General features: G+C 43.7%; 1 protein-coding gene across 1 annotated transcript in view; it reads right to left on the bottom strand.

Annotated features, from left to right (window-relative positions):
- ADAMTS12 (ADAM metallopeptidase with thrombospondin type 1 motif 12) overlaps nucleotides 1-14,118 on the bottom strand; it is a 171,946-nt gene extending 157,828 nt beyond the window's left edge. Inside the window, exons 1-2 of the mRNA XM_075136524.1 lie at nucleotides 13,992-14,118; nucleotides 8,806-9,167 (exon numbers count right to left, since the gene is read on the bottom strand). Of these exons, the coding sequence (XP_074992625.1) occupies nucleotides 8,806-9,167; nucleotides 13,992-14,118 (489 nt within the window). The remainder of the gene's footprint in view (nucleotides 1-8,805; nucleotides 9,168-13,991) is intronic.
- Between the last annotated feature and the right edge of the window lie 1,691 nt (nucleotides 14,119-15,809).

The following is a 15,809-nucleotide window of genomic DNA, read 5'->3' as shown; positions in this document are numbered from 1 at the left end:
ATTAATGTCACATTATATGCATCACTGACTGGAGATGTAGGAAAGCTTCAGTCTTCCCGTTTCTTCTGCTTATCATTAATGATTACATACAAAGCATGTGCTATGATGGGCAGCAGGTAAGCACATTATTAATACGGCAACCAGTGCAAACAATTTTGTTTACTTCAAACCTGGACCCTTCCTTCCAGCATCATGAAAATGGATTAAAGAAAAAAAAAAAGTTCTATGAACAGAACTATCAGAACCTTGTTTCCCCACAGATTTGCTTCCCACATGTGCTCCATTTCCTCACTTGAAGTAATTTTCTCCAATCTCTCTTGAATCATCCAGCACTCCTCACTATCAGCTGGGCCAGGGATAGCACTGCACCCTGCTCAGTAACAACTTACAGTTGTGCTGAGCCGCTGGTCAACCTGCACGTGTTCATCCATCATTTTACTGATCAAAAGTTCCCACCTTTACCTGCAAAATTCATAAGAACTTAATGGTTTTGATACCTCTATTCCTCTTTCAGATTGGGCTGAATTTGGCCAACAACTTCCAAAGATACTAGAAGAAACAAAGAATATACCATCTTACAAACCTCACATTATTAAGAACCAAGGCAAAATAGATGTTATGTATATTTTTTACTTCTGTGTTCTGAACCTTTAGACTGAAGTCACATCCCACAGTTTTCCCTTAGTAAATGAGACACTTCTTATAAAAAACAGCACACTGATGAAATAATGAATGACGACTTTCAGAAAAAAAGAAGAAAAAAAAAACCACACACACTTAGAAGATTCATTAAAAAGACTCATGGAAACTGGAAATATGATTGACAGCTCTGTATACTAACAATATTCCTAAGCAATTAGCAAATAAGTAGGTACAGATTTAAACAAGAGAATAAGTCTTAAAACTATATAGAAAAAGAGTCTGTCTTTCGTATTCTCAAAAAAGAGTTACCTTAAAGGAGCCATACATTCTAATACTGGGTACTCCATTCAAATCAGTTCATAGTGACCAATCCTTATTTTAACCTACCCCATCAATGACTGTTCCACTGAAACATAACAACTACGTTATAAAAACTCCAGCCATGCCCAGCTTCTGGGCTAACAACTTCATATTGGTTAAAGGTGACAAGGCCAAGACCAGGAGCCACAGACACAGCCAGATTCTCATGTATTGAGATCACTGATGAGATTTGTTTGACCTGTCAATTAGAGTATTTTTGCAGACAAAAGACTGGGGGAAGGGAGCTGGCAGATGGATAGTTGAAGCTCAAACACAAAGAAAAAGGATGGATGTTGAAGTACTGCAGCAAATACTAGTCAAAGTTTGAATGATGAATCTGTTGGGGAAAAAAACCAACCAAACAAAACAAACAAAAAAACACCACCACACACTGTATCTTTGGGTCATCTTCAAAAAAACCCAAAACCACACCACACAACCACAACACTAGTCAAGCAAGGAGAAAATCCAGATATTTATTATTATATGGAGAAAACAGGCAAACCAAGCACAACACAGAACAGATGCACATGGAACACTGTACTTACTTTCAGTGTAATTTTTTCTACTTACAGCATTTCCCATACTACTGCGTAAGAGAAGAATCATCAGATACACAACACAGTAACGTAGCAGGTCTTTCCTTCCTTACACATGCCACAACAAGCCAAATCACAACATTTAGACTTTGGAAGCTCCATTATGTCCAACCATGGAGCAAGTCCCATCCCCAAGGAAAAGGCTGGCAGCTTGCTTTCATGCCTGGCATTCTCCAAACACCTTACTCCTACATTTTGGTTCCAGCAGATTATCACTAGCTGGACAAACCAAAAGAGGCTGCTGTGCAGATGTCACTGACGTCTAAATAAGAAGACACGCCTGGCAGATAGGGCCATCTGCCATACTTCCAACGACAAGCAGGACCTACCAAGTACTATACAGCAGGGTAATGGCAAAGAAGTGAGAGACACTCTTAGAGGAAGCAAGGAGACATGAGTGATGGGGAAGAGACCCCTGAAGAAGAACTTGTGTATTTGTCTCCCAGTACCCTTGTTCCCAGAATGGAATTCATTTATTTGAGATAGCACTACAGGAATACACTCCAATTAATCTCTTAAAATAACAGCCGCCAAAACAGCGTATGTCCCCAAATGTCTTCTGGGCCTGTACAATTCCATGTCAGGGATCAGTGCTGAATCCAGTTTTAGGTGGTCACAAGTGCAACTGAAGAAAAGGTTACACCTCCCCTTTCCTTAAGTGTATTTCTGCACTGCCACATACTTAGCCACTTACAATAATTGAAAACCACTTCCATTTGAAGAGAAACAATTTTGTTGGTTGCAGGTATACCACAAGGGAATAGAAAGATGTGGTCATTTTTCTGGGCTATAAGAATGAATTGTAGTAGCTTTGCAGAGCTCTGGTAACTACCTTTAAGAACAGATGGACAAACAAACTGTTAATAACCAACCAACCTCACAAATTGGGAGATATAGAAGCAGATAAAAATCCCTATTATAAGCTTAGCAATGCATTTTATTCTTCCATTACTTTACAACAAAATATTATGAAACTGTTTTAAAGTAAAGATTCTTTTATCCCTAAACGTCGTCTAAGGAAAACACCAAGTAGTCTGACATCCTGATTCAGGCTTTCCATATGCATAGGAGAGGAAAGTCTAAATAGCAGTATTAGACACTTTCATAGGGCACACTACCACTAAACTACAGTTACGGTACCTGCACAGAAGTGTTCAATGTGGGACAGATCATAAGATGATAACGTGGATCAGCATGGAAAAGGCATCTCACACTAACTAGAAAAGCTTCTTGGCATGTAGCAGGAGAACAGAGATCATGCTGAATTACCCAAAACTGAAGCAAGTCTGCAACAGGTAAGATGCCGTTAGTAGATTTTATGCTACATTGAGTGGACCAGATTAAGAATATAGGTGACACTGCAGAAGTACCAGAGTTCATTCTTAGGCTTCACATAATGGCGATTTCCTGCAATAAGGAGAACAGTTACATTCAAGCACAATTCAGCCACCACTCCACTTTTTGGTGACAAACTTGCCACGTGTGTCAGAGCAGACACAGATCTGCCCAGGGAGGTCCCACGTGGAGCACCTCCCACCAGCTTCCATATAAAGAGAAACGGTCACACAGCCACCGATTAAACATTCGCAGAGGGCTGCCCTGACTGTGGCTGGGCAAGACAGAAGAACTGAGGTGGGGGAAACTTTTCAAAAACCCTGGACACTGGCAGCAGACTTCACCCAGTTTTCTACAGACCACCAGGGTATGGAGCAGCCACCGGGTTTGGTGTGTATGTCTAAGAAATAGCAGAGTTCTGCAATAGCTGGATTTTGGGAGGGGGGATAAATAAACAAACAGTGCTTCATGACTTTACTGCATTACTGTTGCCTGGGCAGCAGATGATGACAGCACTTCTTGTAAACGCCGATGCCCATCAGGACAGAGGCAACCCTCTGACCAGCTGGAGACAGTCAAAGCACAATCCGTCCACAGTGCTACTACGCAAGGCCCGGTACGGCCAGGAGCTTACCAGGTACATGCGTACAGATTGTTCCCAATTTCCATACTAATGTTCTTCCATCCTTCTGCCATTTCCCTGCTAATGCTGGTATAGCCTTTGAAGATAAAAATATTACCAGAAGGAACTGTCCATTGACAGCTCTACACTGTAAACAAGTGCCAAGGAAACAAAGCCTTAATGATGTTCTATCATCTAAAAATACTATAAACAATGTCTGTGTTATTGATGAATAAAAGAGGGCCTTGTTCCTAATGAAGAGGATAGACTCTCAGAGAAAAATTCACTTCCCAGCTCTATAGGACTCAGTGCATAAACCTAGGGTATTCATTCATCTTCACTAAGCCTTTCTCTCTCCCAGCCCTACTGAGGGGACCACTGACACTACTGCTGCGACACAAGGGATCTCAGGGCTAACACACAACTGAAAATTAAGGCATTAGTATTTGGAAAAGTTCATTACAATCTTCTGTAGAAAGGCACCGTGGAAACAGAAAGCCTTATTAGAAGTGTGCCCTAAACAGCCTACCAAGACAAATCCAAATATTATTTCTACTGAGAGACATAAAACCGAAACTATTTTCTCCCTTTACTTCCTCTTGGAAACCTTCCTGTACCTAAGTGATTTCAAGTCTGCTGTCTTCCTAAGTGCCACAGTTTGACCTGTTTCTGGTGTTCTAGTACTGACTTCCTCTCTGGGGTTTCCGCCTCCAACTGTGATCCAAAATAAACAGCAAGGTCTGCCCCACTCTTCCCATGTTAACGCAGTCTCATGCATTATTCTGTAAGATCCAGAAGTGCAAAAGACTTAACTAGACAACTGACCCAGAGAAGAAGAGACAGAGCTTACAGCATCATGCTCTTCAACCTGTTAAGAAGGTCATGAAAGGGAAACAAGGATATCACAAGGTGTTAGGAAAAAAATTTATTTGGAAATTACAACTTAGTTCCTCTAGATCTCTGCTAGTTTGTCCTCTTTGTACTCTTGTCCGATTCTGCCCAAATCCCTTTATGAACCTAGCCATGTGTTTCCAAATATATTTCTGAAATTAGAGACGTATTTACATTTTTAGAAAAGAACTATATCGTACAATGACTGTGTCCCCCATTCTTATATCTCAAATCTGTCACTCTTGTTATTCCCATTGCAGGCCATTTTGCGAACATACAAATACATAGGAAAACGAAATTTGTAAGACATCAGCATACTTTGTTTTCGAAACAACTAAGGAAATGCTGCAATTCCTAAGCGTGATGACATTCTAGCTGAAAAAACAACGTACTGTCAACCTGGAGAAGCGCTGATGGCAAAAAGCTGTTTCCCACATTTTGAATTTTTCAATCATTTGTCAATATGATTTAGTCAAACAGATGCCCCTCTGCAAACCATATCGTCGCAGCACCATCACTTCATTTATGCAGAAGAAATTTGATTCTGAAGAGTGTCACGAATAAAAACAAATAGTAAGAGTTATATCTTTGCTACATGAACGATGCCCATGTAATGCCAATGGAAGCAAGAATATATTTCAAAGTAAAAACACAACGGAGATGAAAATCCATTTCCAGGTTTTCTATACTGTCAGTGCTGTGTGTGGGTGATCTTTATAACAGAACACAAATCTACACCACACATCTTTGTTTTGTTCTTATACACTGCTATTATGCTGAAATTCAGGAACTTTCAAATATGAATCACATAGATTTCACATGAGAAGAAGTCATTCCAGAAAGAAGACTAAAACTAGGATTCCCCTCCCAGAGGCATCTTTAGGATTTTATTTTGTCCCAGGCCAAATTTTATTTTTTTGGAAGGGGTGGGTGGTGTTGCAAAAGATGACATATTCTTAAGCAATTCACTTGGACAAAATTACAAGATAACATTTCAACCATTTCCCATGAAAAATGTCAACAAAACAGATATTCCAGTAAAACATATTTATTTAATCAAATCAGTATTTTCCAGTATTGCAATTTTTTTTTTTTTTACCAGTTCCTATCATTAAGAAAGTGAAAATTAGCAGTTTAGGGATTACACACTTTCCTGTCACTCATATCCATGGTAAATTGGTGCCTCATTTAGCTTATTAAAGACCATCTCAACAAAAAGGCACAGTATGTTTATCATTTTATAATGTACCTGAGCTGTCAAGCCAAAATGGCATCAGGAAAGGACAAGAGGAAATGGCCTCAAGTTGCACCAAGGGAGGTTTAGATTGAACATTAGGAGAAATTTCTTTCCTGAAAGAGTGGTCAGGCCTTGGAACAGGCTGCCCAGGGAAGTGGTGGAGTCACCATCCCTGGAGGTATTTAAAAGACGTGTAGATGAGGCCCTTAAGGACATGGTGTAGTGGACATGGTGTGTTGGGTTGACGGTTGGACACGATGATCTTAGAGGTCTTTTCCAACCTGTATGATTCTATGATTCTATGATCGCTAATACTCCTGTTCCCCATATTTGAAGGCTAAGATACTGGTTCTCACTAGCTCTTGGGTTATGAGGCTTGAGCACATCAGCGTAGGCTGAGGAGCTATGTTTATTGGGATCCATTTGCCAAAGCACACACTCAGAGTGCGGTCCTGACCAAGGCTGTGACAGGTGAGGACCCATGCAGCAGTCACTGCTGCCAAAGCATATTCTGGGAAGCTGGCACCTTTCAACCGCACGGTTTTGTTATCTTCCTCTTCTTCCCATTTCAGCCCCAAGGATCCTTATCAACTCGCCCTGTGCAATTAATTATTTCATATAACTCTTTTTATCAAGTAGTTTAGAATTAATCTCCTTGTAAACAAGCTTACAATTTCTCCTCATGGGAGAGGTTTTTAGTATCTTAAATAATTTGCTCTACTTCCATGGTGTTTACCTATTCTCAGTTCTCCTTCCCTCCCTTATAAGAATAAACAGAAAAATTCTTTTCAATAGAGAAACACAACATATCCCAGGGGAAAAAAAAAAGGAAAAAATTAAAAAACAGAAATAGACATGGTGCTGAAGAGCAAAAAATTGGGGATCTCCAGGATGGAAATAATTTGCCATTAGTTCAGGAAGCAGCAGACCACCACAAACAGTTTCAGACACGTCAGATTTTTATCCTGAAAACCAGACTACATTTCTCAATGTTGGCAAATCTATTCATTAATAAATGTTTTCATATGACACTGGATCTTTTGGAAAACTTTCAGGGGAAAGGCAAGCTAAACCACCTTCCCCAGCTTGTGGCACTCAGAGGAATTAAGAGATTCAGGCCCAACTCTTACTGCAACCTCTTCAGAGCATTGACTTCTGCACTTCAAAACTCATCGCACCAAAACCATTATGTTTTTCCCCAGAGGTCGCTCTCAACCTGAATTAATTTATGATTCTATATTTTCAACATTTCAGTTTGGGGTAGGGGGGGAAACCAAACCACAACAGTATTTTTATGATACAAGTGTTTTGTCAAAAAGAAAGAATCCCCAAGCCTGTTCTAGCAAACATTGTTTCACAAATCTCCAAATCAAAGTAAACCTCAAAAAGTTTGTAACCGAAATGAAAGGATCACTTCGAAGGATATTACCAAGCTGAATTTAAAATGTAATTTGAGTATTTTTTTAAATCCTTGTGGCAGACTAAATGCTTCAGAAGGCATAATGAAGACCTAGCATCTCATTTTCAAGTTCTCATCCTAATGAACACATTCTGATAAAGCACAAGACAAACCAACCAAAGGAACTACTTGTATCATCATACCTCCTTTTCCTTACTGACCCTGTAGACCATAACGTGTTTCAGGGAAGTTCAGATAAATTGGTGCCCACTGGAAGAATTACTTAGAAAATCCCTGATCTTCATGCGTGTAGGACTGAAGCTTCTGATCTCAAGCAATGGTCTGTTTCTCTCAGCAACGTGCTATAAGTGTTACCAGCACTTGTGTAAGATTCCAAAGTTTCCCATTTCATCTACACCAGAGCTGTCTTCATGCTACTTTTTGTACATTGCCAGGATACTTCTGTAACCCACTGATTTTCCAAAGCTTCTGAAAGCTTCATACTTCTCAATAGCAAGGAACATATTTCAGTATTGTCACATCGGCAGGGAAAGAACGTACTTTACAGACACTCACCTTGGTGTTGAGTTCAGGCTCAAGTCCCTAGCCTGTTGCAGACTGAAATGTGTTGGCCAAAAGGCACAGTGCACTGCTCTATGCTCTTTCAAATACTACCATTTGTCACTCAAGGATCAAGGCACTAGAGCACATGCACACTGCACACACTTCATCACCTCTGCCTGCACTCTCCACAAACCCTTTGCGTTTTGCCTCTCACAGATTACATGTGCCGTTTTACATAGCTCCCTACAGTGTCCCCTTCACATTCAGGCAGTTGTCTCTTCTTCCCCTCCCTGACAAGATAGGTTCACAGCCTTATCCTCTAGAACTAGAAACCTAAGCTACGGTAGTGCTAAAAAACAAAGAACAGCAAAAATGAGGTTTCCACCTCCTTGTCTCAGTCTGAACCACGGGCTATTGAGAAATGTAAGACTTCAAGCTCCAGCCTCAGAAGTGGTTCAGGTTCGAATTTAAAGTCTGGCTACATTCCTTTTAGAGGAAACTAAAACAGAAGCTCACATCCAGATGCATAGCAAAGGCACTCCAACTAGTAATGGGATCATAGAATCATAGAATCATTCAGGTTGGATCAAGATGATCAAGTCCAACCACTAACCTAACACACTGCCAAGTCCACCACTAAATCATGTCCCTAAGTGCCACATCTACATGTCTTTTAAATACCTCCAGAGATGGTGACTCAAGCACTTCCCTGGGCAGCCTGTTCTAATGCTTGACAACCCTTTCAGTGAAGAAATTTTTCCTAATATCCAATCTAATCCCCCCTGGGCAACTTGAGGCTGTTTCCTCTCATCCTATCACTTGTTACTCAAAAGCAATCAAAGCAATGACTGGATATTTGGATGGCTTCAAGCTGTATGAATGATAGAGATGTGGAACCCAGACCACCATAAAAAAAATCTAACAAAAAGTAAACGCCAAGGGGCCTGAGCATCAACTTTTGACTTTCTGATTCTCGCTTTCAAAAATCCAAATGACATCCATAGTATCAAATTGATTCTTCCGGAGCATTATGTCAGTAAGGTATCAGATTGGCTCATCCAGTTTCTTACGAGACATATTCATATACCAATGCTCTAGCTCAGTTCTGATGACACCAAAATTAGCCCAGAACCACAGTAAAGGTCACATCACTTACCAGGCCATTGCAAGTGCTGATCGCTGCTGTCCCACTCCCGGAACCCGGCTGCAATACTGTGCCAATGAAGTGACAAGGAACTCCTGAGCGAGTTGCAATCTTTGCACTAGTGTGGTTGCCACGTCTCCTTTCTACTACGTAGTTATGGGAAAGAAATCCCACGTGGACAGTCAAGTTCAAAAACAGATCCTTCTCCCTGTGGTTAATTTTGTAATATATCACATTTTCCTTTTTGCTGAGATCTCTCTTCTTCCTTGTGTTTGAGATGTGATCGTGTAAATTAAAAGAAAGAAAATGCCCGCTTGCATCTACTCTTGCTGGATCAACCACATGGTATTCTGGCAACGTCTTGATAAATTGCTCTGAGAGGAAGGGGAAAAAAAAGAAGCAAAAGTAGGGTGAGTGTTAGTCTGTTCAGATCTCGCATGATTTAAAGGGAAACTCAAAAGTGACAGCAATTCACCACACCATCCTACCGACACAAAGGCAGGCAGTGCACAGACTGTCGTGCAATACAATCCTCATTTGGGCTTTCTACTCTCCCATTATAACACCCAATTTAGAAGCTAAACATTCTTCTTTTCAAATATTTTGTCACCATTCATATACTGGATTGACTGTCACACACACCTCCCTTCCCAATTGCACAAGAGCTGGGAACCCTCTCTGTCCTAGGTCCCCAGCACAGGATGCTCTGATCAAGATCATCCTCACACATCCAGAAAGCTGACCACCTGAAGTAGGAGACAGAGCCTTACAAATACACGTGTGTGAAGAGATCACTACTACAGCTTGATAGGCTGTAGCAATAGCACCTCAGTAGCATCAGTTTTAGCAGATGTTGCAGCAGAGGAGGGAATTTTAAAGAAGGGTTTAAAGAGGAATGAAGTAACTGTACCCTTTTGTATACGGAGTTCCAACCAGGGTAAGATTGGACACCTTATCACTTGTCAGGATCTAGCAGGGGAAGAAAGTGTTACTGGCATTCTCCTGCTATGATACAGGACAAACAACACCTGTTCCCGAATTTATTTTTTTTTAAATTAGTGTAAAACTCAAAAGCCCCAGGCAAATAACATAAATCCACATCACACAAAGTTCTTAAGAACTCATACCCTAAGGGTCAGATCTTCCACTGGCGTACTTGACCTCAGCCCAAGAAATCACAATCTGAATATATTCCATCAAAAAAAATTGTGAGGATACATGTCATTCCAGTTCCTCTTTCCCCAGGGCTGTTCTTCACTCCCAAAGTCCCAGCCACTTATACGTCAAGCAATTATAATTTATTCATTAATTAAGCTGGTTAGCAAAGCAATTAGCCTGTTCCAGGTACTTCCAGAGAAATTTACTCCTCCCCAGGACTGGTAAGACAGTCCTTCTAGAGACACTTCTCTCTGCCCTGCCCGCGCCTTCAAAGCCACACAGGATAAATCATGCCCAGACAGATAGCTGTCTGGATTCATCCCCTTCGGGAAGGAACACATCTCCTTTGTCTTCAGTAGCTGCAGTATGAGACGTGGCTGCTTGTGTTTCCTCAGGCCATGGACCCCTGAGACATGTGCACTGAAACACTCCCAGTTCAAAAAAACCCAAAACAAAACACACAAAACCCCCACTTCCCAGCACATATACAAAACTACATAAGAAATTTGCCTCAGTAGCATCTTTATTTCAGAAGCGAGCTTATCCTTATACACAACAGATTTCTTTGAACACAAGCCTTCCCACCAGCCTACAATGACTTTGTGCCTTTGCAGGACAAGCCACAGCAGTGAACTTTTAGATCTCCACAATGGCAAGTCTTGACAACACTGAGACTAACACCTACCACAACTTCTGAAAGACATCTCCTGCCCTTGTTCACATAAACACAGCAGGGACCGAGACACTGAAAACACCCGCATGCCTGCCATTTACACAGCCTGTAGATAGCACAAAAGGTGCCAGCTGCCTGACAATTTAGCAGCTGAAGCTACAGCGAGGTCCCCCCCTTCCTCACACTCCAGAGTGAAGCAAAAACTGGGCAGAGGGAAGAGAGGAGAAACACCCAAAAACATAGCTTACCTGCAGAAGTTGAATTATAAGACTTCAGGGGAAGTCCCACATCCCATATTGTGCTAGCAATGACAGGCTACCAGAGAATGCTGCAAGATCAGGCCCCCATTTCTCTGGTTTTCAGCACAATTCATGAAATAATCAAATTAAATGCCTGAAGGAAATCTTATTCATTTGCTGCTACTGTGCGATTTGCCTCTGGTTCATGTCTTGAGCTTAACTTGTCGTGGCTTAACTGTTAAGCTCCGTGCAAGACCAAAGACTTGCAGTTTTGGACTTCAAACTATTCAAGGAAGTTTCTTATTTCACCAATACAGTAATTAGTGTGTAGAGGTTAAGGCAAGTTAGACATCCCAGTAAAAGGGAAAATAATGCCTAAGCATCTGGTGGCAACAGGATTATCAAAGCAGAGAAGAGTAACTTCTTCCACCCACTCCTTAGATAGTCGTTTCTGAATGCTAGTCACTGGAGAGGGGAATTATGCTGCAATAATAATATACTACAATATAACTGCAGAAATGAATAATTTAAAAGTTTCTAAAAGACCAGAAGGAATAAGATTACAACACAACAAAGTTTAACAATATGAGGCTAAAGATAACTTCTTCAAGTAATCACTATCGGTTTTGTCTAGACTGTTGCATTTGTTGTAGGCAATCCTATCAACAACAGAACAATTTACTGAGCGCCACATTAAGCCTCACATACCGCTTGACCTTTCTAGCTGGAGAAGAGCCCAAAACAAAGACAGAAGTACAATTTTGGTGATACCTTTCTGCAGGGCAGAAGCAACAAGAATAACTTAATACATGCAACCCACACTGCACAAGAATAAGGGCTGTATTCTTCAACATTGACTGCCTCAATTTTCCTAAGGTAATAATTAATTCATATTAAACCACCATAGGTTCCCATAAAACTAAGTGCCAGCAAACACTAAATGGACGGAACCTATCCCAGTGCCACTGACAAGCCTTGGAGCTGTCACATCACTGCATCCTTCTCCTTGGCCACCTAGAATACTCTCCACTCCAGGGAAGCCCTGCCTGTTGAGTGGCACTGCTCAAGATTTATAGGCCAGGAAAGGGAAGACTTTCCTGGTCAGCTCGTGTAGCTCCAGAGGATGTTCTGTCTTTTCACAGCTGCAGCCTGAGCACGCCGGCTTGCATTGGCCAAACATCACACATAACCAAAACATCACACTAAGCAGGACATATTCAAGTCAGTACTTCGCCTTGCAGTCACGGCGTTTGCACGGGCCCTTCTGGGCACACAGGACCAGCAAGGTTCAGGCCCTTCACGCTTGTTTGACAAGTCTAAAAATTGTTTAAGTTGCTGGAGAAACCTTCCTTGCACACCCTCCTAATTCTGCATCATTGAAAACATCTGATAATATTCAAAACCACTGCTGTCTGTTCTGCTTCTCTGGGGATTCAAACTCAGGACACATGGCAGAGAACTGCCTATATTAAGGGTGGCTGTACACAAAGTGAATAAACTAGGATAAAAAAAAATATACACAGTCTCTCACACGTGACAGGAAAACCACGATTTCTTTTAGACAGATAACATATTTTCTGACAAAATTCTTTTAAAATGTGACACATCACCATTTGCCATTGTTTCACCTCCATCTTTGTAGTTCATCTACATCTGCCCCTCAGACCCTCTGGCTTTTTTTCAAATAATTCCCCGAGATAGGAAATAGCGTTGTTCATCTCTGGAGGAAGCGTCTTCCTGAGCCAAAGAAAAGTGCTGTACCCAGGAAACACCCAAAGCCCCATGGCAGGGAGCAGGCCTTCAACATTCAGCAAGGGCATTGTTAACTGTCCCATCTGTCACACTCGTCAGGGATGTGGAGGGAGCACAACACTTTAAGAGTCACTTCAGCCATGCAAATTTTAGATCTTCACACTTAGCACTGCAGTAAATCTTCCTTTGCAAAAAATTAGCCAAATTTTGAACTGTCCCTTTACACAAAGCTATTTAACTAGAAAGTTAAATTAATTCTACATTAATTTTCAAATGCCTGACAATTAAACAGCTACTAGGTGCTAACACAGCCATCCCTGTTCTGTCCCATGTAGAGTCACAGAAATGCAATGATTATTTGCACTCACTTTAAATGAAAGTTAGCAGGAACTAACTTCAGGATAATTGTTCACTTTTGGGCAGCTTAAAAAACTTTTCCTTTCCACGATCTCTGAGGGGCACAGAAGATTTTCTCCTCTGTGTTCAAGCTCTCCCACTAACAGCACCACAGCTAGTGATGGCATTATGAAGGTTTTCAGGAAGCAAAATTTCCTCCTACGCTTTTGGGTCTTCTACTACCAGGCAAAGTCTTCCAGCTAATCATAATTTTTCTCTCTTGGGAGCTGCTTCTCTGATTTTCCTTAAGCAGGCAACAGGATAAAATTCCTGAGTTACACTCTCCCAGGGAGCTGTGCAGCCGGTACCAACTGGGGGAATGAAGTTAATCCACCTGGGGGAGCAGCCCTCAAGAGACTCTCCCGCAGATGAAGCCTCGCTTTTAATTTACCATCCTCACTGAATATGAACAACTCAAAGTGGGTTTTATACCCTGATGACACCAATCCTTCTATAGTTTGTGCTGCTGCAGTACAGAAGTGATCACTTGTTTAAAAAAAAAAATAATCAGGACAGTAAACTTTTTCCGTTTGGTAGTACGAAACGGTTCTGTTATTTAGAGACGCCTCTTAACGAGGAAGATGAGCAAAAAGCAGGATTTAGCAATACCTTCATCTACCCAGTGCAACTCAACAACTTCCCAAAAGCAGCAGGAAGGCACACAGAGCTGCGTGCTCTCCCTGCAAACCTCTGAAGTCGGGAGCAGCCGGTCCCGGGAGGCGCTGAGGGCTGCGCTGCGGGCTCGTACCCCGCAACAGCCCGGGCACCCGCTAACACCAAACCGGGGGCGGCGGGGGGCCGAACAGCGAGCCTCGCCGCCTCTCCTGCCCGAGCAGCGCCAAGAAGCCGCGACTCGACCGGCTGGGAGCACACCCGCGGCGAGGCTGCTTGCTCGGCGGGGAGGCGGCGGCGGGAACCCGCTCTCCCTCAGGCCGTGCCCGCGCAACTCCCCGCACCCCAGCCCGCCCGCCGCCACTGACCTTGCCTCCCGTCGGGGAAGAGCGAGTTGCCGGCCGGCGGGGCCCTGCCCAGGCAGGGCGCTTGGACGTGAAGGACGAGGAGCCAGAAGGAGACGTGTGCCGCCCGGCTCCGCGGGACACATGGCATGGTGCGGGCGGGGAACTCCGAGCGGGGCGCCGCGACCGCCGACGCCTAGCCGGGCCGCGGCATGGCCGGGCGGCGGGGCAGCGGCCTCCCAGCGCTGCCCGGACACAGGCGCCGCTCTCCGCAAGGGCTGCGCGGGGCCGCCCCGGTGTCTGGTTTCTGCCGGCGGAGGAAGGAGCGCTGTGGGGAGGGAGCTGCTCCCGGGAGCCCCCGCCTCGGTTAACGCGCCGAAGCGAACCGGGCCGGGCCAGCGGAGAGGGGAGGAGAGGCCGCCAGCGGGGGCTACCGCCCCCCCCCTCCGCCCTCCTCAGCGGCAAAGGTGGGGCGTTAGCCCCGGCAGCCCTCGGGGAGGGCCGTCCCGCACAAGGCAGCCTCCCCTCCCCGGCCTCACACCGCGGGTCTCCGCCGAGGGGCTGGGGAAGGAACCCGCCGCGGCCTCGCAGCCCCGCACCCGCCCAGGCAGAGGTTCCCCCCGGCTTGTGGCGAAACTGCTCGAAGCACGCGGGTGTTTAACGCGTTTTCCGCCACTTCCCGCCGCAGCAGCAAGGGATGGTCGGGGCCTCGCCCCGCCTGAGGCGCCCGGAGGGCGGGCGGGAGCCCAAGGCCCCTCAGGGCCCGGCCGGGGCCTCTGGGCCCCGCGCAACCAGAGCCCGACTTCCAGGTTGTCTCCCCCGGGCGTTGAGGCCGTTTCTTTGTTTTAACAGTGTGCTGCCGCGTTGGGGTTACTTCTGAATGTCCTCCCTTTGTAGGGGAAGTTCTAATTGCCTTGGCGCCCACATTTTTAAGTGCGTGCCATGTTCTCTCCGCCAAGGATCCCCTCACGCAGCCTCTGCTGAGGTTGCCGCCCGGCCGCCGCTCCCCGGGTACCACCGGTGGGTGCCCAGGGCGCAGCTTTGGTGCCGTCCTGTCCTGGGCTGAGTTCCTTGTCCACTTCGATAGCCCGCTGCTTAAAATTGACCGTACCATGTGTTTCTTGGATAGTTCCCTGGCAATCTGTGCTTACTTGCGCTCGTTCCTATGCTCGGACTTTCCCAAAGGCGAATGGCTGTCGTAGTTCAGCTGTCTTAACTGTGAGAACTGTGAACCTAAAACTCCAGAGAATTAAAATGCAAGGAAGAGTTAAAACTCCAAGGATTTCTGAATCAGATAGAAATGTGGCTTCTCCCAGGCTTGAGCAGAACATATTTATAAAAGAGTGATTTTTGATTTATGAGTCATAATGTGCTCTCTTCTAACTAATGGAATGACACAGACTATTATGCAAAAGGGGACGAATTTATGTAATACTTGATATCCAACAACACTTGCCAAGAGAAGATTTGTTCATTGCAAGGTATTTATTTTAATATAGCCATCTATATATTCTGCATATGTATAACACTGTCTCTTCTGTTACAGTGACAAGTTTCCTGATGTGCTTGTCATTAGGATTCTTTGAATAGTCTAGTCACATAGTAGGCACTAGACTGTTCTGTGACATTGGATATTGTAGACTCCTTAGCTCTTTATCAGTACTTCCTTGAAATTGATTTAAAGCTAAGTGTAACCTGAAATTGATATAATGTCTATAATACTTAACATTTTAAAAACACTTGACAATTGTTGCATAGAACAAGCTACACAATTTGCCATGAATATTTTAAAATAATTAAATTGGAGAATAAGGAAGTATCTACAGTAAATGGACTAATAAG

The sequence above is a fragment of the Calonectris borealis genome, chromosome Z (genome assembly GCF_964195595.1).
Source record: "Calonectris borealis chromosome Z, bCalBor7.hap1.2, whole genome shotgun sequence".
In the NCBI taxonomy this organism is placed as follows: domain Eukaryota; kingdom Metazoa; phylum Chordata; class Aves; order Procellariiformes; family Procellariidae; genus Calonectris; species Calonectris borealis.
The sequence above is the reverse complement of the archived record's forward strand: the minus strand, read 5'-3'. Positions and strand labels throughout refer to the sequence as shown.